The 24,631-nt window shown below is 30.2% G+C and overlaps 1 protein-coding gene across 1 annotated transcript; it reads left to right on the forward strand.

Moving 5' to 3' along the window:
• Window positions 1-23,935, forward strand: LOC115887775 (voltage-dependent calcium channel gamma-8 subunit-like). Its single transcript, XM_030907272.1, has 6 exons — window positions 1-79; window positions 10,014-10,103; window positions 10,172-10,312; window positions 18,943-19,138; window positions 19,198-19,386; window positions 22,222-23,935. The coding sequence occupies exons 1-6, from the start codon at window positions 1-3 to the stop codon at window positions 22,649-22,651; spliced, it is 1,125 nt and encodes a 374-aa protein (XP_030763132.1). The 3' UTR covers window positions 22,652-23,935.
• The last annotated feature ends 696 nt before the right edge of the window (window positions 23,936-24,631 follow it).

Genomic DNA, 24,631 nt, shown 5'->3' on the forward strand with positions numbered 1-24,631 from the left:
ATGGAACTTCCGTTGGGATATGGGAAGCCAGGTTCAAGAAAGAGTAGCCTCGGTCAATCTCGCATATTGCTCGATGAAGGTAAGTATCCCTTTGCATAAAATAGGTTGCTAGTTTGTTATTTTGTCTGTTGCATGCTCTTTCAACATTGATAAGTCCTCTCCCTCCATGGATCCTGGGGAGATACAACCTGATTTCTGAAGATGACTGATGGTGCAATCTGAACTGAGATAGTGTTCTCCTAGTAGCTCTGTCTATTTCCTGCAGCTCTGTTTTGGACCATTTCAAGACTCCGTATGTGTGCGCCAGGACAGGAATCTATTGACTGCTGCAATCTTCTGTCTGCCCGGTAAGTATGTTTTACAAACGGTTTTCACTCTCTTTAGGTAAGTATTTTTCATTCTGGTCTTTATTTCCTTATCCTTGATCTGCCCCGTTTGTAACATTCCAAGATATTTGTATGCAGATGTTTTTAGTGTCTCTATCTCTGTACCATCCATTAGTGTAACATTCTCATGACTTATCAGCTTACCTTTTTGGTAGTGTACAGTAGCACATTTAGATAAGCCAAATTCCATATGGATTGATTTACTGAAACGGGATACCAATTCCAACAGACTTTGAAGCTGCTCGGGATTATTTGCATATATTTTAATATCGTCCATGTACATAAGATGATTTAGTACTACTTTGTTTCGCTTGGTGACCTTGTAGCCTAAGTTGCTGTTTGAAAGTATCTTATTCAAGGGGTTTAAGGCCAAACAAAACCAGACTGGACTCAGGCTGTCGCCCTGGAATATACCTTGGTTGATCTTTATGGTTCTCGTTTCGTATGTTTGTTTCGGTCCAGTCACAATTAGTTTTGTATTCCATAGTGTCATTGCATGACTGAGAAACTCTGTAATTTTTGGATTAATCTTATAAATTTCCAAAACCTTTTTAAGCCAAGAATGAGGAACATAGTCATATGCTTTCTTATAGTCGATGATAGATTGTTATTATTAGAATTTTAATTAACGTAATATTTTTTGTTGTTTTAAAATGTTAAAGAAGTTGTTTTCTGAAACTGAAGAAAACTGTTTTCTCTCTCTCAAAATGCCAATAATAAAAAAGTTCTTCCTCTTGTAAAGTCAATCCGGGGAGGCATGCTGTATATGAAATGGCGTTCGCAGGTTTAGAACCAAGAAATAAACAACTTTTTATTTAATAAAATTGCATACATAATACACGTCACAAAGTAAATACACGTCGTAACGTCGCCAATTTTTTAAATAAAAGGTTGTTTATTTCCTGGTCCTAAACCTGTGCACGCCATTTCATACACTAATTTACCACTTACAAAACACTTTATTTTTATAGTAAATTAGTATTTTATTTTGTCGTTGTCTAACCCCTTACTATAAACAAAATTATAGAAAGATTAAAAAAGGATAGAACGTTTCCAGACACAAATCTATTTCTAAAAATTATTTTTACTCAAGTTTTATACTTTAACTACACCATTTAAAAATAATTTTTACCCGATATAAAAATATAGTGGAACTTTCTTAAGACCAACTGGCAGTAAGCACAATTAATTAAATAATAAAGAGGAATACGGACCAAGTAATGGCGTCTAGAGCTTGACCTCGCAAAAATTATCATCGATTGTCCATTCCACAGCCGTCTTTGTCGCCGGTTTTTTTTCGATCGTATGGTATTATATTCTTTCTTTTAAAAAATGTCTATACCTATGTGGCGGATTCATCTCTCTAAAAAAATCCTGTATGTCCATTGTTAAAACTTATTCTGTGCCCTGTGTCCCATGAATTCTGAATGTTTTCCATAAATTTCAGCATTTATGGGACACAGAGCACAGAATAAATTTTAACAACGCCAAAATTATAATGAAAGAAGCGATAGCCTCGAAAGTAAAAATAAAAGAGGCTTTTTTTAATATAATCTAATAAAAATAAATGTATTGCTCATGCATCTGTAGAAGTTAGTAATGTATGGCAATCGTTTCTTTGAATTTAAAGAACATAACATAAATAAACAACATACGTAAAAATTTAAAAATTAAAAATAATCATACAGAAAATTTGAGGCTTTTTGGTTTTGCCTTATTAAGTAATTGCTATCAGGTAATAATTGTTAATTTTGAAGTTTAACTTGATATCATGTCATTTTAACAGAACGTCAACGGTTTTTGTAGACCTATCTGTTTTAAAAAAACTAAAGGTGTTCTCGAATAGTTGAATTTTAAATATTTTAAATAGTTTTTTTCTTTATTCGTTGTATTTTTGTTTGCTTCCGACGACGGAAGGAGATAAACTTGCCGAAACGTTAAGAATTTTTTTGTTCGTTAGGCAAAGTTGTTTAGCTGTAAACTTAACTGTTGACAAGTAGTTTCCGTTCGATTAACGCAGTAGTGTTTACAAAAAATAACTATTTTATTTTGTAGATTTTCTTGCAATGGCGAAATACCCATACAGGATTTTTGTGGAGAGATCCGTTCTTTTAAATTAATAATATTTTTTATATATCCTTTAGTACCATAAAAAACACAATGCAAAAGTTATTGTACACAGAGTATGCATATATGCATTTTAATATATATTTTACAAAAAAAAACACTATTCTAAATAGGTTGCAACCTGAAACAAAGGGATAAAAATAGCGAACGTTCGTGGATAACAGAAACATATCACGTTCAACCCCTGATTACGTTCGGCTTAATTGCGAACCCAACAGGAGAAATTTAATGTCGTTTGCTACAAGTCAGGAAAATTATTCTTGCAAGTTTATCAGATTAGTCATAACCTCTTGTCCCGGAAAGTTCAACAAATGATTCTAACGTGGGAGGAAATAGCACGGCGCGGCGCAGGAAATTCCGCAAACTGCCACATAAGAAACTTAATGCATTTTTCTTAATGATAGATTATACGATGTCGCGATCTTTATTAAAGTTTATCTTGTACAGGAAAATAAATAATAAAATAAGAACATGGTAGTTAGTAATACTTATAAAACTATAAATTTGATAGTTAATTAGCTGACAAAGACGTTTTTTTTTATTTCAAAGACGTCTTTATTATTAGACCACAAAGTTTAACACATTTTTACATATAAAAATGAAAATTAAAAAAAAATTATTTTTAAATTTTGAAATAAATAATGAGAAATAATCCTAAAATAGAAGAAAATATCACTGACGGAAATTCAGTAAACTGCCACAACAGAAATTTTTTTATAATTAAAAAAACTGTGTGTGCATTATGTGCGCATATTTGAAGTGAAATTTCTTAAGGTGCGTCCAGATCTGACGAAACGAGAGCGAGACGAGAGCGAGACGGAGCCTCGGAGCGTTAGAGCCCACGGAGCCTCGTTGCTATCCGTACCCTGTCGGTTTTGCGACGACCGATCAAAGAAAGTTCGCGCCACACTCTGGACGTGTTTTTGGTAGACGCTCGACTGCGAGATATTAGCTCTGATTTGTGTATTTCGACTATTTAAAATTAAATAATCTCAAATTTTTTAAATGATACACCGTTTGTATTATCATTTTTTCTGATAGAATTTACAAATTTTGCGCCACTGTTAATTTTTACAGTACCCAAATATAGCAATTTCTTTAAACAAATTGAATTAATAAAAAATAGGGTATTCCTATTAAAAAATATATGTTACATCCGCAACACTTTTTTGAAGTGCTCTGTATACTCTACAGTAATTTTAAAATGTGCTTCTTAACCTTTCCTATAATTTTTCTATTTAATATTTTGTTCTAAAAAGAGTTCTACAAGACGTCGTGTCTCGAAACAAATGAACGATTAAAGGGGAAATGAACCAAAAGAAAAAAAACCGACGATGAATAAAATACTACAAATCAAACACCATGTTAAAGATACAAACATTTATTACTCTATCCGTTATTAATTGGCCATCGTTCGATATATTCAATTACAATTTAAAATGTGTTTGGGTTCCTTTCACTATAATCTCACTCGCTTGTCTCGTGGCAGACTTGCCTCAAAAAATGGATAGAACACGTCTCGCTCTCGTCTTGCTCTCGTCTTGCTCTTGTCTCGCTCTTTCCTCGCTTTTGTCTTGCCAGATCTGGACGCACCTTTACTAACAGCCATTAAATTGGAGCATTTGAAGACATGTTCGAAAAAGTGACATATAATGCTGTTCTAATATAAAGGTTATTTTCAATTCATTTCTGTAGTCTGTACATTTTCTGTTTCCTCAATAGCCTGCAAATTTTGTGAAATACCACTCAAAATACACACTTTTATGGAAATTCCTAATAATGTTAACGCTTAATTTTATTTAAGAAGAGAAAAAAGAAATGAATCTAACCCACAATTCGTATTTATAGTGGTTTTCAGTAATTTTTTTAAATTATACAAATATTCTCGTTGATTATTGGTTTGAAATAAATATGACTATGTCCTCCAATGAAAATGCAGGTTGCTTAACTCTAATAACTCTAATTCAGAGCTATCAAATGAGTTAAATGCTTTACTTAGACTGTTATTCAGAAGCTACAAACCTATCGATGAAAATATGCATGAAAATTTACTTCCTAGCACACAAGCAGAGGATGTTTTTTTTTATTTTCTTTTCAGGTTTCACCAGGTTTTTTTTTTTCTCGCAAGCTCGTGCATAAAGGCATTGTCAAGGCCATGTCGTGTCAAGGCTGTCAAATGTCGCGGCTTTGAATTTTTACTCCCATCGCGCGTAAAGAGGGTTTAATGTATAAATAAAAAAACATTTTTCATAATTATACATTATATGATACACCCTTCTTTGTCAAAGTTTAATTTGTACAGGATCATAAGTAGGAATATTAAAATAACCTAGTTCGTAGTATTTAATGAACTATGAATTTTCTGTTTTTTGTATAATGCTTTGGCTAGTCTCTAGTGTTTGGCAAATTATAAAAAAACGTGTTAAAAATAATTTTAAAATAATAAACGTGTTAAAATAATCAAATGTCTTGATTTTTAAATATTAATTTTGCATATTGTAGTATAGTGAATAATAAGTTGCTTTATAAATTAATATAACTTACGATAGGAAAAGCAATGCAACAGAGTGGGTTTGGAAATTAAGCATACATTGTGAATGCCATCGATCGTCTTTTTCGTGCCTACTTAATGGACCGTAGAATGAATAGATATTTTTAATATTTTTAAAACCCATTTTCTTCTTTCTTAAAGCGCGTTTAACCACTCCTGAATGTAGTTCATTCCAATCATCTTATAGGTATGTATTCCTGTTTTCTACCGTATTTTACCACCGTTTACGTGCAATGTCATTCTCTAATGTCGTACACACAATGATTTTCATTCTGGCGATCCATACTGTCTTTAACAAATTAAGAAAAAAACCGTGATAACTATATTTTTTAACCTTGTTAACTATAGCAAATATCTTGATTTTTAAATGCCTGTTTTGTAATATTGTAGTGTAATAAATTATAATTTGTTTTATAAATTAACATAGCGTTCGAACCAAAAAAAAATCAACAATTGGCTTCGAAAAAAGATTAGTTATATATAAAATTATATAGAATGTAAATATATAATCGCCATTTTCAAGTCATTTTGAAGCCCTTTATTTCTGCAATCAGTCATTTTGTGTGTATCTTTTATTCGCCGTCAATTGAACATACGCGCTCGACACTATTCGAGAATACTTCGAAGCAGGCCAAGGTCGCGTTTCGTCGCCTAACTTTGTTGTATTTCGGCTTATCTCTGGTTGCCTTGACCTATTTCGTTTTGTCTCGACCGTTGTATACGTTTGTTTCACAAAAGCGCCACCAAACTACTCGTGAAATTACAGAGAAGGGCATTGGGATAATTTTTTGGCGTTTCCTGTTATACCGTTCAATTTCGTTTCGTTTCGAACTATGTCTAGAACATGTCGGTATTATACCCGAGGCAGAGGACTTTTTTTTCATAAATCAAAGTGAAATATGTAAACCTAGATGTTTTTAAAATATCTGTTGTTACGATGATATTTCGTTAATAATTACTTCTCGTTTTATGTTTATATAATATATTCCACAATAATATTTGAACACGCGTTTATAATATAAGATATATTTACATATATAAGAACAAAATTTTTCACTTAATCTCCAGGAATAAAATTACAATATTATTATTATGCATTACAATATTATTATTATTTAATTTTATTATGATGAATTAGTATATTATAAATAGATTAATTATTGTTTCTTCTTTCTTTAACCATTAGATTATATTCATATATTTTTTTTTCCTTTCCTTCCTTGGGTATGAGGTTATATATTATGAGGTATGAGGTTATTATTAGTATATAAAATTGTATGTTATGTTTGTTTAAGCGGTTGATTAATATAACAGTAGTATTGCTTGATCAGTAATACTGACAACATCATCAGTATATCGAGTTGATTGAGAAAATTATTGATTGACCCGATGTCATTAAAACTATAGTCTACGTACATTTTTAAAAAACAATGTTCTTTTATTGTTTTAAAAGAAAACTGTAACAGATACTTTTGTATATGAAAATAACATGGTTTGATATAAATCCATTCAAAAATACGAAATAATTAGAGGACTTTTTAAATAGTTTAGCACCGTAAAGGCGGAGCTCTAGAATAGTTAGTCACTGTTGCCCTACAGTTTTACAAGTTTAAGTTTTAGAAATATATTTTTTTTTACTATATTGTAATAATTAATAATATTAGACAATGATTAAAAATAAATATCATTGTGTAACCTTAGAGGAACAGCCTACTTAATCTACTATCGGTAACTTTTTTCTAAATGCACTGTTTTTAATTTTTCATATCAGTTTAATATAGTATTACATTATAAGTAGCATTCCATTACACTCCATTACAAACTAATGATATTTATTCATACTTCATGTTTACTTCTTTTTCAGAAGCCACCACAACGTTTGAAATGGATTGCTTGATTTTTGATATGATATTTGAAAAATTGATTAACGTAAACTACATTTTTTGCTAAAGATTTATATTTTCAAATTTACGTTTCTTTTAATCTTTTAATATTGTTTGCTACAAATTAGGAAAATTGTTTTTGTAAACCAGATTAGCTACAATCTTTTCTTCCTCCTTCCCAAATAATTCTAACGTGGAAGGAAATAAAAGCACTGAGGTAAAAAAATCCGTAAAAATCCACATAAGAACCATAATGCATTTTTCTTAATAATAGATTATACGATTCCCCGTTCTTTGCTAAAATTCATCTTGCAGAGAAAAATAAATAATAAAATAAGAATATGGCAAATTAATAAAGATTCTTATAAAACTATAAATTGGTTAGTTTTGGATATTCTTAATAAATAGACATAATACTCTTTTAATAGTTTAATACAAAGAAAAATATATAAAATAAAAATAACAATTAAATTCGACATATTTTACTGAGGGGGGTAGAGTATTCTTTATTAATATATAAAATTTTTACCTTTTTTATAGTTTATTGGCGTTTCAATCTATTAAATTGTCGTGTCGAAAACACTAAATATTTCGCAAAATAATTGAAGCTAAAACATTATATTAAGTACCGAACATACGTATCAACGTGTCAATAGAACAAAAGGAATGTTATACACGTCAGATCGTTTTGAAATTTTATTGGAATACTAATTGGAAACCTATTTTAAAATAATATTTGATTTATATAAACGAAATTGTTTTAACTACGAACTCTAAACAAATCCATAATTGGCAATTTCAGTTTAAAGTGTGTATTTCGTGAAAATGGATTTATTTTACAGACACAAGGGTAAAGGCTAAAAACTATGTGAACAAATAGCAGAGTTAAAAGTTTCATGTCATATATCTATAATACATGTGGCAACTGATTTTTAAATCAGCTTAGCCCATTCCAAGCGCATTTCATTTATATTTATTACTGAACATTACATACTGAGTGACTAAAGCGTTATTCAGAACTTCAAAATAATATAATAAATTATGATTCTGAACGTCAAAATTAGTATTAGTAATTTTCAATTGGTAAAAAATATTAACAAAGTTTTAACTTTTTCCACATAATAATAATAATAGCTCGCCATGCTAGAGTCGTTCGGTATACAAGCAAGGTAATGTGGCTAGCACTCTACGATTCAACCGCCTATTCTCAGGATTGTGAATCCCAAGTACTCATTTAAGGCTGAGTCGACTCAAACTATTTCTATTTTAATAAAAACAGTCGGCTGATAAAATTACGTTTTCTACATGAGAAACTTAATATAATAATTGACATGTTCAAGCATTTTGTTTAAGTTCTGTTTAATATAATGAATTTATTTCACTTTAAAGACTTTTACTGTATCCCAACATTGCAAGATTTATAAAGAAATATATCTTTCGAAATTTTTATGCAAAGCGAATTGGATACGTATTAGCTAGTAATATACAGGGTAAGTCTTAAATAAGTTCAAGTATTTTTAGGGGTAGTATATTTCGACCCCAAAAACACGATTGTGAGCTTTTTTCGCAAAAAAAAAAAAAATTTGGAACTTTTTGAGAATTTTTTTAGAAATTTTCTTAGTTAAAAAATATAATTTCTTGATAATAAATATGGCAACATAGGTAGTAGATTAAAATTATAAGAAATAAAATCCAGAAAAGATCCAGTGCTCCTCAAAATTTAAGCAAAATATTATTTTTTTATTGGAAATTTTGAAAGTAGAATAATTCGGTTATTTTGGACTTATTTGAAGAACGGTAAAGAAAAAATATGTTTCTTTTATCGAGATCTACCAGGCCTGAAAATATTTGTACCTAATTAAAACTCACTCTATACAGGGTGGTCCGAACTGTATTCCGGAAACTTCGGCAGCATATTCTGTAGATAAAAATATGTAAAAAGTTCGTATAAATGTATGTCCTAAAATGCTTAGTTTCGGAGATGCAGGGTGTAGAATTTTGATTTTTATATCGATTTTTTCCTAGTAATTTCTCAAGTAACGTCAATATTTGGATGACAATTGGTGTCTGGGAGTTTTTTGACATAGGAAATTTTATTTTGATGTCAATATGACTCCTATTTGTAGGGGGAGCCACCTACGTGTGTTTTAACTGTTTTGAAGAGTAATAACTTTTCGTCCGTATTTGTATAAAACTACTAAATGAAAAAATATACATTTCCGTTACTTTTTACGTATAAAATGTCTTTCGTAAACAACAGTTTCTGTTGAACTTTTGGCACAGAAACATTTCAAGTTTGTGATTTTAGTGTAATAATTATTTAGTCAACATTTTTGATTTATGTCAATGATGACAGCTATTGATAATTTGGATTCCAAATGTCTCGAGAACCATTACTCATAGCAATTTTTACCAAGAGACCTTTTTTAGGTAAAACACATCGTAAATATATATTTTTTACCTAGTAGTTTTATACAGGTACGGACGAAAAGTTATTACTCTTGAAACTAGTTAAGAAATATGTAGGTGGCGCCCTCTACAAGTAGGACTCATATTGACATCAAAATCAAATTTCTCATGTAAAAACCAACCAAACCAAATCACCCATACCAATTTTCATCCAAATATTGACGTTACTTCAGATATTATTTGGAAAAAATCGAAATAAAAGTGAAACTTCTACACTCTCTATCTCCGAAACTAATATAATCCGGATACACTCCGGATTACAGTTCGGACCACCCTGTGTAATAGGCAATAACATACCGTATTAAAATTAGAAATATTCATAAAAAATAACTAAGATTACTGGTTTGTTACAAAAGTAACTCAACATATACATACATAATTGAAAAATTCAATTTACTTTAATATTATTACCTCTTTATGGATATTAAGCTACTATTGCAAGAATCATAATGAAAGAATATCTATTCCTGAAACGAGAAGAACTTTAGATTATTTTTAGAACAGGTTATTATTTCTTGATTTGTTGAAAATCAACAATCTATTTTTGCAAAAAACTGTTTTATGTTATATTAATGAAATGTTTTAATTTTGTTTCAGCTGGGGAAACACACTTCTACTGCAGGAGAATTGACTATTTTGCTCAAGACTACAGTCCCGATCCACAAGACTCAACATTAGTTATCCCATGTAAGTACTTAATACTTAATGTATTAATTTTTATGCCATTTGAGTTAATTAATTATTATTATTTTCAGATGTCGTCTCAAAATCGGCGATATTTTTTTTATTGGCGAGCTGTCTAATGTTAGCAGCTTTTGTATGCTGCTTATTAGGGCAATGCGTGCGATATAGAGGAATTTATACGTTTGTTTCAGGATTATTATTTATTTTTACAGGTAATTTTTATTAATTTAATTTATTAAGAAAAGTAACATACGATCGAAAAAAACGGCATCAAAGGCGGCTGGAGAATGACAATCGATGATAATTTCGGCGAGGTCAAGCTCCCCAACTAACATTTTTTGTTTTATAATGGTAATGGTTACGTTTCGGTAACCTACTTAATAAAACCTAAGAGCTTATCAATTGTTCGCGAAACGTTTTCGTTACCCTTATAACACCCCTATAGCACTTAAATGGAGAATCTTATAAAGGTAACGGTGACCAAATTTTAGTACCTTATAAAACCTTTAGCGTGACCTTTACTCTCCATTTATTGGTAACTAAGAGGTTGTCGTTACCTTTATAAACCACAAATAAGTTTTATAGCGGCAAGGAATACATTTTCGTTACCGCTTTAAAACCTTTAATATTCCTTATAATAGCTATTATAAACTTCCTGATCTTTACGGTGTTTATAAACACCAAAATAAAAAACGCCCCTTTTTAGTTCATCTCTTTCTACAACGTTTGTTTGCAATATATTCTATTTCAAGTCCTTGTCATTATTATTCTGCTTGTACTTTAAAGTTGACAGCAATGGATTTTCACTTTGATGAAAATGGCGTATTATAATAATTATCATAACAAATTAAATACTCTGTAAGAATTCTATGAGGACTAAATTTTATTGGCACGGAAGATTTATCTAGTAATATTAACATTTTACCCTTTTTAAAACTAAAGCGCCTCGATTTAGAACACAAATATAATTTATTTTGTAAAAACCAAAAAATTAAAATTACGTCTCATGATTTGTTTTTTTTGCAAATAAACTGCGCAACATTACCAAACTTAACCTCATGCTTTTGAAAAAATACGTCTTAAAGCTTCGTTAATATTCCTTAAAAAGCAGTATTCTTCTTTTTTGTGTAAGTACAACCATAAAATAATAAATACAAGAAGAAGTGTCAAGTCAATGTTAAATTATGGAAACAGCGTGGCTGCCTGGGTAACTAATTTTCAGATATGGCGGCTGGGACATTTGACATGACATAGACATGACAATTTCAATTTTATGAAATTTATTTCCGTTTCCGGTTTTTAATGGCGGGCTGTTCAGGAGGTTTAAATGAGGGTTAATATACTTTTTACTCTTTCTAGTAGTAAATAATACAACAAAATTACTCAAAATATTTATTTGGAATTTAGAGAATGTAAATATGCAAATCAACACAATTAAAGAGCTATAATCCAATAAACTACTGTATCAATATCAAATATTTAAATAATATCAGAGATGCTGTGTTAAACTGAATTAGTAAAGTAACAGTGCATTGACTTACAGAAACTTGAAGATAAATAAATGTTTTCACAGCTTCACGGGCATAAAACTAAATAACTGGAAGCAGGAAAAAGGCATCCGGAACCCACACAAAACCTGGAATCAAAAAAATATGTAAAAAATATAAATATAGGTACATAAGACTTTTGTGAATTAAATCAAACAGGACTTGAATGAAAATAAAATGAATAAAAAATATAATACATATACATCTAATACCTCATTTGTATTTTAAAAATAATCTACATACATAGATTTATAGCATTATTGCTATGAAAATACATAATAGGTACCTATGTGATATGTAATCACGCATTTCTGTTCATCTTGTAGAAAATTAATATAGGCTAATAATAGTTCAATAATCATAATTTACCTTGTATAACTTGCTTTCAATTGCTTTCAAATCACCGATCAGTCTTTAAAGGAGAGATACGGAAAAATCCTTGGCAAAGAATATCCCAAAATCCTTGGGTTTAAAGCTAAAAAAATATAAAAACAGTTAACATATTATCTATTTTTACATATAATATGGCCCATACCTATTACACGCAGAAACGTCGATTTCATCATTTTCTTCATGTAATTAATATCATATATACTTTATTAGAGTGTTAACAAGGAACTTTATACCAAAAAACATCTTTGTACTTATAAATTTCAGCCGAAATATCAGAAACAACCTTCCAATCAAATCTAAACGGCAAAAATTAAAATGGCGCCCGACCTTGCCAGAGGCCTCGGGAGCTGACGCTGACACACAGACAAAAGACAAAAGAACAGGACGCCGACGGCATAAAAATGTTCCGTAGCAGAAATTGACAGAAATCATATAGAAATATTCAGATTTTTGTCTAGGACAGTCTAGAAGGCCATGCTTTCTGCCTGGGTAGAACGGCGCCACAACTGTTTCCAATTTTCCGGTTTACTGTCACCCCCCTGAGTACAACAACAGAAACATAAAATGGCCGTCTTGTCAAAGGACGTCATGTTCGCCATTTCGCCTTTTAAAAACCTCTAGTTTTATATGGACCTTTAAGTAATCATCAGCACCTTAAAAACTCTTATAACACTTCCCTAGGTGGGAATTTTGCTCTTGCCATAAAACCTTAGGTGCTTTTGTGATACTTAATAGTTTTATTAGTTACCAAAAAGGTATTTATAGAAACTTGACCATTGACCATAACCCCACTTTGTTTCGGGCGTTTTGGCTTTTGCAAAACAATCTTTTAATCTAAATAATTAAAACAAAGCCCTTCAATGCACATCAAAATTGTCCACAGAGGATGGAAAATCAACACCGTCTTTGACCAATTTTCCCTGATATCTATACATTCTTCCAAAGGTCCTTCGCTCCTTCCTTCATCATCAGTGGCAGTCGATTGTAACGTTTTTAGTTCGTTACATGTCTTTTTTACATATGATATATGATGTCTGGCCTATCATCACCGGATTCCCTCTCGTTCAAGCCGGATAGTTTATTTGACGCGCAATTTTTACGTTCCCAGCTATAAGCCTAGTCAGTAGCTACGGCTGTAAGGATTTATGGTATCGCTCTGTGGGAGCGCGCGCTGTCAACATCGCTTCTGTCAATTCTCTGTGATCTAACTTCACTTTTGGTTGGATTGTTCGGCCTCTTAGACGCCATTAGTCCCAGTGTTGAGAAATGGTGGTCATTTAAATCTGGCTGTATTATCTGAATCAGCTGCCATTTCGAAGCTACAGGTAAAGCTGAGTTATTTTCCTTTTAGATTCGATAATATTAGTGAATATTTTTAGGGTAGAGTTACGGATGTCCCAACTTGTATTTGTATTTGGCTGGCACGTTGGCGTCCCTTTGCTTTTGTCCTCCAGAATGTCATTTGGAAGAAAGGACAGATTGTTTATTATTTATTGAGCCCTCGGAAGTATTTCGAGGTAGGTTCATTTTGTTTATTAGACGGTGTTTGATTTTAAACAAGAGTTTCGTGTTCTTAGGGTCTTACGGACGGACATTGTCTTACGGACAAGTGTCCAAGGTATGGACTATTTTTCAAGGTCCTAGTAGTGTTCTCTTGTGCCACTATCTTATGGACGGATGTCCCATGGACAAGTGTCCCCAGTAGGATTGATTTGTCTTACACATAGAGTGCCCCAGCGTGGATGTGGCTTGAGCCCCGTGCTGCTTCACCCCCATTTCTAAGCCTGGATCGCCGACAGACAGTACAGAGATGCTAGACCTCCTCGCGCTGCTACTGTTTGAAGCAGGGTTACATAAAAGAACAGCTAAGTGTATATTTAAGTTCTAGTTTTGCATTTAACATCTAAAATGTTTTCAGTCTTAAACAGTAACGTACATTTTAAACAATAGCGTACAGACTATATTTAGTGGTTAGATTATTAAGGATATTTATGTCGATGCAGTAGTAAAAGTGTGATTTAGATTTTAGATTTCATAATATCACGCATTGTAATAGTATTACTTTCTATAGACATTATTATTACGCTATACTAACAGATGAATAACGAGATAGATTCTAGAATCTACAGGTTGCAACACATCTGATTTAACACCGTATAAATTTAACAATTTAAATAAAGTAATGCTACTTTTCCTATATTTTCTATAACGTTACACGCATTGTATTTTCTTTATAGTCTTTTCATAGAACGTATTTAATATTATTTACATATATAGTTTTACTCAACAAGTAACCACTATAATAATTATATTAATTGTACAATGCTATTTACCATCAGAATTCATCACGAATAAATATAGTCATTAGTTTTAAGTATTATACAACTGTGTTTTCTTTCTCTGTACATGCCTGGCGCCCAATATCTATATATCTTTTGTTTATTATTATTGATTAATTTTCTCTCTAGTGAAATACCTTATCCACGACTGCTCTCCGATGAAAAGCTGCCGTTCGCAGTGGTAGTTGTTTAAAAAACGCTACACGATTCAGTCGAATTATTTGGCAATATATCTTCTTGAGGAACGTCTAAGTTTTGGTAGTTTTTAGTAGTTGTGGGTGGTGTGCTTCCCAAAATATTTTCACGGGTTTTAACGCACTTTCTATAAAAACTGCTGCTGTATATACCTTTTTTCCAGTTTTTTCTTTCTTCTTCCATCTTTAATTTACAAAAGCAAAACAGGAACATAAAACATAACCTAACCTTAAAAATATAGCGCCCCCTATTCTACACATGAAAGGAGTTGCTACTGGGCTTATAAGTTTTATAAAATTCTTTAGGTTTTGTAGTAACTGTAGAATATTTATTAGGTGCCTTAAAATTTATAAGGGTTTTACGAAGTAAGCTATAAAACCCCAAGAGTAAAAGTTTTATAATAAGATTTTTAAGAACGCTTAAAAAAACCTTAAGTAACCAACACCAAAGGTTTTATAAATAAGGTAATGAAAACATTTTGGATGCAATATTATAAAACTTCAAGTATTTTGGTATTTTTTCGAGGTGTTACAAAACTTTTAAGTGTTCTTATAAGACTTTAAACACTCTTATAAATGTTAAGGTTCCTTATAAACCTCTTATAAATACCCGTTACCTTTTAATAAAACTTTAGGCTCCGAAAAATGTTACTTGGGTCTGGACGTCATTTACTTGACCCGTATTATTCCTTATTTTTTATTGGCGTTTAGAAGGTTGTAATTTATTTTTATATTAAGTAAAAATGACTTTTATATGGTGTGCTTGAAAGTTTGAAAAAAATATTTTATGTCAATTTTTAATAAATGACATCTATAGATTGACCTCGCCAAAATTATTATCGATTGTCATTCCCCAGCCCTCTTTGACGCCTTTTTTTACCATCCGATACTATATGTACGAAATATAAGTAATAAATACATTTTTTGATATTTAACAAATTTTTGCCTTCAAATTGACTAATTTTTTAAATATATCAAACCTATAATAGTCTGTGGTCAAACCTAAGTTAAACAAAGTTTTATACTGTTTTAACTTTATATGAAAAAGTGAATAATTATAGACTAAATAAATAACAGGATACCTTAGGCCCTCTTAAAATTTGCAGTGAGTGTGAGTGTATAAATGTGTCTTTTTTTTTCTTAGTTTATCAAAAATAATTAAAAAAATGAGTTGAATATCAGTTTTTAAAGTTTATTGAGTTCTAAACCTAAAAAAACTCTACAAATTTAACTCACATTTAAATTCAATTTAAAGATCTTTTTATAATTATTCTCGTAGTTATTATACGTATATCCTAGAGGTTTCTGTTTTGATATTAGTGTTTCATATATTATAATTTCTATTATTTTCAAAACTTACCTCTCGCCCAAGGACTGTATATATTCTAAAGGACTGTTCGATCGCGTCAAATCGCCGCTGTCGTAGTCGCCGTGGAATGCTACGTCACGTGCCGACCAGCGCTCCATAGTGCGGCGGATGGTTATTCTAGCGGGACAAAATCTCGAGAGCAATGTTTGGGACTTAAAATCTAAGAACGTAGCAAATAGTCTAATATATAGCAACTATAGGGTTAAATTTATTTATTTATTAACAACTTAATTTATTAATAAATAAATACAAGATAATAAAACTATGATATTATTTGTACATGACACACAAAAATCGTATTGTAAACTATTGCCAAATACATAAAATTATGATATCAAAAAACTCTTTAGCAGTTTTTTTTAATTAATTTGTAATCTTGTGACACCCTCTATAATTTATTTAAAAAAAAAATATATTTTATTTTGAAAATAATAAATAAGATAGATATTTTAATTTTAATTTTAACACTCGATAATTGTAAATTCATATATAGTAAGTATCTAAGACAATTTTTTAAATTCAGTGCCTTTTGATGGAGTTGTTTTGTTTTTATATTATCCGATTGAAATGAATCTTTTTGGGCATTCACCTGTTAAGCTTGAACTCCCTGCGACTGTGACTACCTGTGTTGGTAACTATTGGTAACTCAAAAGATCTACATCATTCAATATATCGATATTTGAAAAAAAAGTGAAAGTTTGATATCTGCAGAACAACTATTTATTCTTATCAGTACACATTTTATGGCTTATTTCTAACCAAACGCTTTTGTCCCGCTAAATTTATCTTCCAACGCACTGTGCGCTCGTCCGTCAAATGCAAAAATAACTGTCACTGTCTAAAATCTTTAGCGCCAACTTCAACTCGGTCAGTAACTGACAGTGCAGGAAGATAGGAATCGAACTATCCTTATCTCTATAGTATCCTTGCCTCTCACCAACCAAAACTAAAAATACGCTTTATATATATTATGATAAATTAATAGTTGTATTATTTAAAATATTACATTACCTTGATGAAATGGTGAAGGAATATTTTAAATTATTTTTTAATTAATCTATACTAATTTTCTTAATATAAATAAATACTAATCTTCTGTTTTTTAATTATAACATTGAGGAAGTTTTGTTAATTTAGTTTTTCCTAATTGAATATATGCATTTTTTGCATTTACGCTGCAAAAGATTTGTAAATTTAATTATTTTATTTTAAAAATATTGTGGCGGTTTTAATATGTTTGTAATTTTATATAATAATTTATGTTATTTTAATAGGTCATTACAGGTCCATTAATATTTAATGATATTAATTTTGTAAAATCAAAACAAGAAAGTTCGTGTATTTATAATTTTAAAACGTAATGTATTTACCCACCCTGTTCTTGACAAAATGGCGAAGGAACATTTATTTTATGACACAATAATAGTTCGATCGCGCGTCATGAAACGATTTGTAAAATATTTGTCTGAATGTGCATTCATTCAATGTCCATACATTAAGAGAGTTTCGTTTTTGTTAATTTAGTTTTGCTTATACAAGTTATTTTTCTTTTTTTTTTGTTTTGAAAGTCATTATTTTTATTATTATTTTATCTAATTCCTGACAAGATGATTGCAGTTATGGTAGATAGAAGATAATTTATGCTGTTGGAACAAAATTAAATAAATATTTAGTATTTTTTGTTGTTATTTTTTCTAATTCAATTTAATTCTCTTTAAATAGTGAACATAATTTTATTCTTTTATTCAGGCATTTATAAAATATAATAAATAGAAGGTTAAAAAAATAATTGGTAATACACCCACTCTGTTCTTGACAAAATGGCGAAGGAAAGTTTATTTTCTGACACCATAACAATTCGATCGCGCGACATGAAACGATTTGTAAAATATGACATGAATATTTGTTTGAATGTGCATTCATTGAATGTCCATACATTAAGAGAGTTTCGTTTTTGTTAATTTAGTTTTGCTTATACAAGTTATTTTTCTTTTTTCCTTTCTAAAATCATTATTTTTATTATTATTTTATGTAATTCCTGACGAGATGGTTGCAGTTATGCTAGATTGAAGATAATTTTTGCTGTTGGAACAAAATTAAATAAATATTTAGCATTTTTTGTAGTTATTTTTTCTAATTCAATTTAATTCTCTTTAAATAGTGAACATATTTTTATTCTTCTATTCAGGCATTTATAAAATATAATAAATAGAAGATTAAAAAAATAATTGGTAATACACCCACTCTGTTCTTGACAAAATGGCCAAGGATAATTTATTTTATGACACTATAACAATTCGACCGCGCGACATGAAACGATTTGTAAAATATGACATGAATATTTGTTTAATTGTGCATTCATTGAGAGAGTTTGGTTTTTATTAATTTGGTTGCTTATACAAGTTATTTTTTTTCTTTATAAAATCATTATTTTTATTATTATTTTATAATTTTATGTCATTCCTGAAAGATAGTTGCAGTTATGCTAGGTAGAAGATAATTTTTGCTGCTTGAACAAAATTAAATAAATATTTAGTAGTTTTTTTGTGGTTGTTTTTTCTAATTCAATTTAGTTCTCTTTAAATAGTGGACACATGTTTAATCTTCTATTCCATTCAACATTTATAAAATATAATAAATAGAATATTAAACAAAAGTTAACCTAAATTGCAAAGACAACATGATTTGACGATTTTTCAGATATATGTATGTACAATAATGTGTTTTTTTTTGTTTCAATTATTCAGTTATTTTAAATCTTTATTTAATTAGGTAAGTTTATTTATTTTTTCTTTCTATTAGGTAAGTTATTTTATTTTATTTGCTAATTAAATTTTTGTTTTGATTTGATAATTTATTATTTTTAATAATATGGTGGAGGTTTTAGCACTGATGGTAGTTATGGAAAACACATCATGAAATAACACTTTTATGATATATCTGTATAGTTTTTGTTAAGTTAGTTGCTTGAGAATATACTAATTATATCCCATTTTTTAGGTTTATTAATGCTACTAGGACTAATTGTGTATATATCAGTGTTCAAAGCAGAGGTTGGCATCAAGTTGAGACCTCAGTCGCAAATCAGCCCTCCCTTATTTGAATACCAATATGGTTATTCATTTTTACTGTACATAATAGGATTATTTTCCACGAAAATATCTGGTATTGGCTGTGTTTTTCTGTTTATGTACAGGTAATATCTAATAAATTATAAACTCTAAATAAATACTAATTTTAATGATCTGTTTTCAGAGTGCAATATCATTGGAAACGGAAAGAATATGATGAACTAAAGAAAGGGAATACTCCACCATCGATAGTTAGTTTGAACAGGATATTGGAGCCTCCGGTTTCCATGGATTATCCTTGTAGGAAACATCCTTATTATTATATTAATTCTAACAGTACGGTTACGTTTCCCAGGAGTCCTGCGAGAAACAGGTAAATTATTTTTTTTGGAACAGTAAAATTTAATTTAAACCTAATAACAGTTTGAGAAAATATCAATTACATTCACTAAAAAAGAAACAAAGGATTAACTAAGGTAATTTATTGTTTTAATTAAAATTCTAATAATAATGAATTTTTAAGATTCTAATAGTAATTAAATAGTGTATCTGCGAGGTACCACTAATAAATAAATATTGTTAAATAGACAATATAAATCCAATAGATTTATTCTGAGAAAAATTATTCTTGACAGTATGACGAAGTTTGTTTTATAAATCTCATCTGTTAAATTATGTTTTCAAAGTAATTAAAGGGTCTAAGGCAGTGGTTTCCAAACTTTTTGTACCTGCGCTCCCGTTTAAAAAAAATGTTGCGCCCCTTTAATTTTTCTAACAATCTAATTTAATAAATACTCAACTGAAATTATAATTTATTTAATGGGCTACAAAATCTATACAATACTATGCAAAAATTTGCATAAAAAATAATTATTTATTATAAGAAATAATAATTTTAAATGTAATAAAAACAAATCTTACAAAAATACTGTAAATTTTTGGTTTGTATTTGAAAATTATATTTTGGAAACAGCTGCATGCTTTTACTACAGACTCGACCACAGGCCGCAGGGCTTTTACTCCCATATAATTCTTGACAATATGGTGAAATAGTTTTTATAAAGTTTTATTTACTTTTAATTTTTAAAAATGGGCATTTATTTATTCGTATATGTATTCGAGTCAAAATATATTAATAATTTTAAATTTTTAATAAAAATGCATTTAGTTGGTTTATTCTGATAAAATATATTGTTGACAATATGGTGTAGTCAATTTTTAAAATCTTTGTTTCATTTTAAAAATAAATAATATTTTACTTCATATTCTGATGTTTTAAAAATGTTTATTCAAAAATGTAGCAATAATCCTAATAAATAAACATTGTGTTCAACGCAAAAATAAAATTTCTATAAAATAATTTGATTAATTAGCTGTATTTAAAAATTTATGTTTTTCTTTCAGTTCTGCTAATAACTGAATTAAAGTATACAAGGTGGTCCGAACTGTATTCCGGAAAACTCGGCAGCATATTCTGCAGATAAAAATAAATAAAATTGCTTAGTTTCAGAGATACAGGGTGTAGAAGTTTCATTTTTATTTCGATTTTTTTAAATAATTTCTGAAGTAACGTCAATATTTGGATGAAAATTGGTGTCTGGAAGTTTTTTCACATGAGAAATTTGATTTTGATGTCAATATGACTCCTACTTGGAGAGGGCGCCACCTACATATTTTTTAACTGGTTTGAAAGTAATAACTTTTCGTCCGTACCTGAATAAAACTACTGAGTAAAAGATGTACATTTACGACGTTTTTTACTTAAAAAAGGTCTTTTGGTAAAAGTCGCTACGAGTAATGGTTCTGGAGATATTTGGAATCGAAATTATCATTACCTGTCATCAGTGACATAAATTAAACATGATGTTTACTAAATTGTTATTAGACTGAATTCATAAATTTGAAATGTGCTTGTGCGAAAAGTTCAACAGAAACTGTTTTATCATCATTTTTTCGCAGAAAAAATTATGATTAATTTAAAAAATAAAAATTTCCCAAATTTATTTTATTTCAGTCAAATCACTATCTACTGAACGTGTTTAATTTTTGTCAATAATAATGATATGCATTGACTAGTTCCATTCTAAATATCTTGAGGACTGTTGCTCGTAACGATTTTTACTAAGAAACATTTTTACGTAAAAAGTCATGGAGATGTACATTTTTTTCATTCAGTAGTGTTATACAGGAACGGACGAAAAGTTATTACTCTTCAAAACAGTTAAAAAACACGTAGGTGACACCCTCTACAAATAGGAGTCATATTGACATCAAAATCAAATTTCTCATATCAAAAATCTGACACCACTTTTCATCAAAATATTGACGTTACTTATTAAATTATTTGGAAAAAATCAAAATAAAAATGAAACTTCTACACCCTGTATCTGCGAAACTAAGCTTTTTCGAACATACATTTATACGAACTTTTTTACTTATTTTTATCTGCAGAATATGCTACTGAACTTTCCGGAATACAGTTCGAACCAACCTGTAAATTATGTTAAATTTCAACTCTGAACTTTAAAATTCCAAAATACTGTAAAGTAAAAATAAAAAAAATAAAGTATACTTGGATCAAATACACGGGCTGTTTTTATGATATCAACATCTAAGGTATGAACTCTTTTATCAAAGTCGAGTTGGAAAGTTTCGTAGTGTCCATATCAGTGGGACCTCGCTAACTTTGCAACTCGACTTGGATAAAACAGTTTATATGATACTAGCAGCGTTTAAGTAAAAAACGTTCAACATCCATAGCAATATACTTACATGGCATTATCCAAATATAGCTGGTCCAAGTACAGCTGAATCGTGGTCAACCCGCGTTAAAATTTTCTATATTAGGCTTCATTCAGACCCTTCGAATTAGTGGAATAAATTATTGGTTTCAATTAGTGTAGAAGTGTGTTCCTTTAATTTCAATGTAAGCATTCAGAACGTCAAAATTAGTAGTAGACATATCCAATTAGTAGAAAAAGTTTATAAGCTAAATATTAGGCTTTCTCTATGGATACAACTGACTAACGCAAGCTGTTGCTAGGATATTCTATTAATTTTAATTGTGTTTTTTAAACATTGTGAATGATCGTAAACTAAAAAGTATGAAGTTTAATTGAAACCACTAATTTATTCCACTAATTGCGAGGTTCTAAATGAAGCTTTATAAAATATTTGAACAATCATGCTTATTTTTATTTGCACTTAGATATCCAGTATCACCGAAAGGGCAATCCCACGAATCGCCTTGCTCTTTGCACCGTTCCCGCTTCCACCAGTCCACACCCTCCCTCAAGGACGTGGCCACCTCCTTCTACGACTTCCCCCCGCCGCCCACGATATCCTACCAGTTCGACGAGCACTACCAGAGCCGCGTGGAGCGAGGCATGCCCCGCGACGTCACCGTCAACACCATGAACACCGTATCCACGACGGCGGACGTCAACGTGGACGAGCTACCCGAGCCGTTCTTCGGCGACTACTCGCCCAGCGTCCAGCACGAGTTCGTGACGTTCGACCTGGACCAGCCGCTGCCTATCCGGGCTCAGAGCATCGTGAGCATCAGCTCGAGAGGCGGAGGATCGTCGTCGAGGAAGAACTACGAAAGTGATCCGATGCGAAGGACTACGCCGGTGTAGGGAAGGGTATTTTTTGAAGGATAACGGATTTGTTGATATTTTTTGTTTTGTAATTGAACTTGTAATAGAGCTGAAATTTTACTAACTGAACGCTTTTATGACTTTGATTTACTAAATGATAACAATTTAGAACTTTTTGTGTTATTTAGAACATTCCTGGTAGCAGGAGTCCAACATAATCATCATACAAGATAATTTTAACAGACATAGTAAAATTCCTATTGGCTTCGATATAGATAATTACACTTCTAGTCAAAGCTAACCAACAGCATGCGTCCTCTTCTGATGCTTAGGTTACATTCTTCAATCCTATCCTGTTAATAAAAAAGTCTAGCAATTTGGAGACTGAAACCTTCATATAGATATTTGTCAAATGGTTATCATTACCTAGTACAAAAAACCTCACATTTGCCAGGCTTTTGGCAATGTGTTCTGTCGTTTCTCCTTCAGATTTACAAAATCCACATATTTGGAGTGGTCTGAATTAAAATGAATTAAGTCCAGTTTTTTTTTACAAATACATAGATATCTGACATGTTGATTTGAATAAAACTGCACGAGGAAGAAAAATCTTATCATTTTATATAGAGGTAACGTAACACACTCTAAAAGGCAACACATGGAAGATCTTCCTTTTATCCCGCCTATATACCATAATTTTTATAAAAATCGAAGAAAAGACTATTAAGATACAATGTGAAGTCAACAAATCGCTTAATGACGAAGAAGAATGTACCAATGAAGCAATGTATATCTAGAATTTCAAATATTTTCAGGGATAAAATGGTTCCAGTCTAAAAAAGTATAAACAAACATTCTTAAAAATGGCCACAGTTGTATTTTGAGTTATTTTAGTTAGTTAATTAAGTAACATTAAAAAAATTTAACTCTCGTTTTCCCTTTAATTATCTCCTAGGACTTGACCAACTTCACTTCTGAACCCCTCTCATATGGCTTCGACCGTAAATCCCATGAGCTTCGGATATCTATTACTTACTACACTTTAGTGTGTTTACTCAAATTATTAATTTATATTTTTGAAGGTGTATTTTTTGGAATTATGATCCGTAACAAAAATATTTAAAAAAATAAATCAAACGCATTCAGCCATGTTTACAAAGAGTACACCTACAAAAAATATCTATTATCCAAAGCATGCCATTACCACGGCACATAAAACAATCGGCACGCCAACTCTGCTCAGATTCCTTTGTTTAAAATTTCTATAAAATTTGACCTTGACGGAGCCATTATCGTTTCCTAGTCAGGGCCGGATTAAAACGTATCAAAAAATTTCTCAGAAAATACGACAAGGTCGTATTAAAAAAAATACCGTAATTGACTGAAACTGAATTTTATTTACACAATACTTTTGTCCAAACAAATGAATCCTTAACCGCGCATACTTCTCGACAAGTAAAAATGAAAAAAATCAATTAAATATTTCACTGTAGAGAATAGACAATTAAAATTAAAAAACAAGAATTAAAGAAATACCAATAAAATGTTTATTGAACAATATAAAGAGGCTACGTACAAATTATGCCCATCAATGGGCGTAGCAAATTTTATTAATATTCAAATTTCACAAATTAATAAATCCACAATTTTTTTGAGAAACTTCTATTTTTTTCATGGCAGGAAACAAAGTAGGTACCGCATTGTATTTTATACGGTTACAAAGTGAATTGGTAAACATTTTAAATTCAAAATGAACAGAACGCAACTTGTACCTTTTGTGGGCCTTATTTATATATTCAAAATGTATTGTTAACTTATTTTAGATATACTCATTTTATTTACTTTTATAATTATAATTAAATTAATAGTATAATGATTTTTAAATTTAGTTTTTAATGTCTAGATACAACATTAAATTTTACTAAATATTTAACATTAAATCTTACTAATATTAAAGTTTGTTAAAATTTTTAATTAGATCTTCCTATTTAGCTGAATGTCCTAATATGTATACTACTG

The sequence above is a fragment of the Sitophilus oryzae genome, unplaced genomic scaffold, assembly GCF_002938485.1.
Source record: "Sitophilus oryzae breed Bouriz unplaced genomic scaffold, Soryzae_2.0 scaffold_637_pilon_pilon, whole genome shotgun sequence".
Taxonomy (NCBI): Eukaryota; Metazoa; Arthropoda; class Insecta; order Coleoptera; family Curculionidae; genus Sitophilus; species Sitophilus oryzae.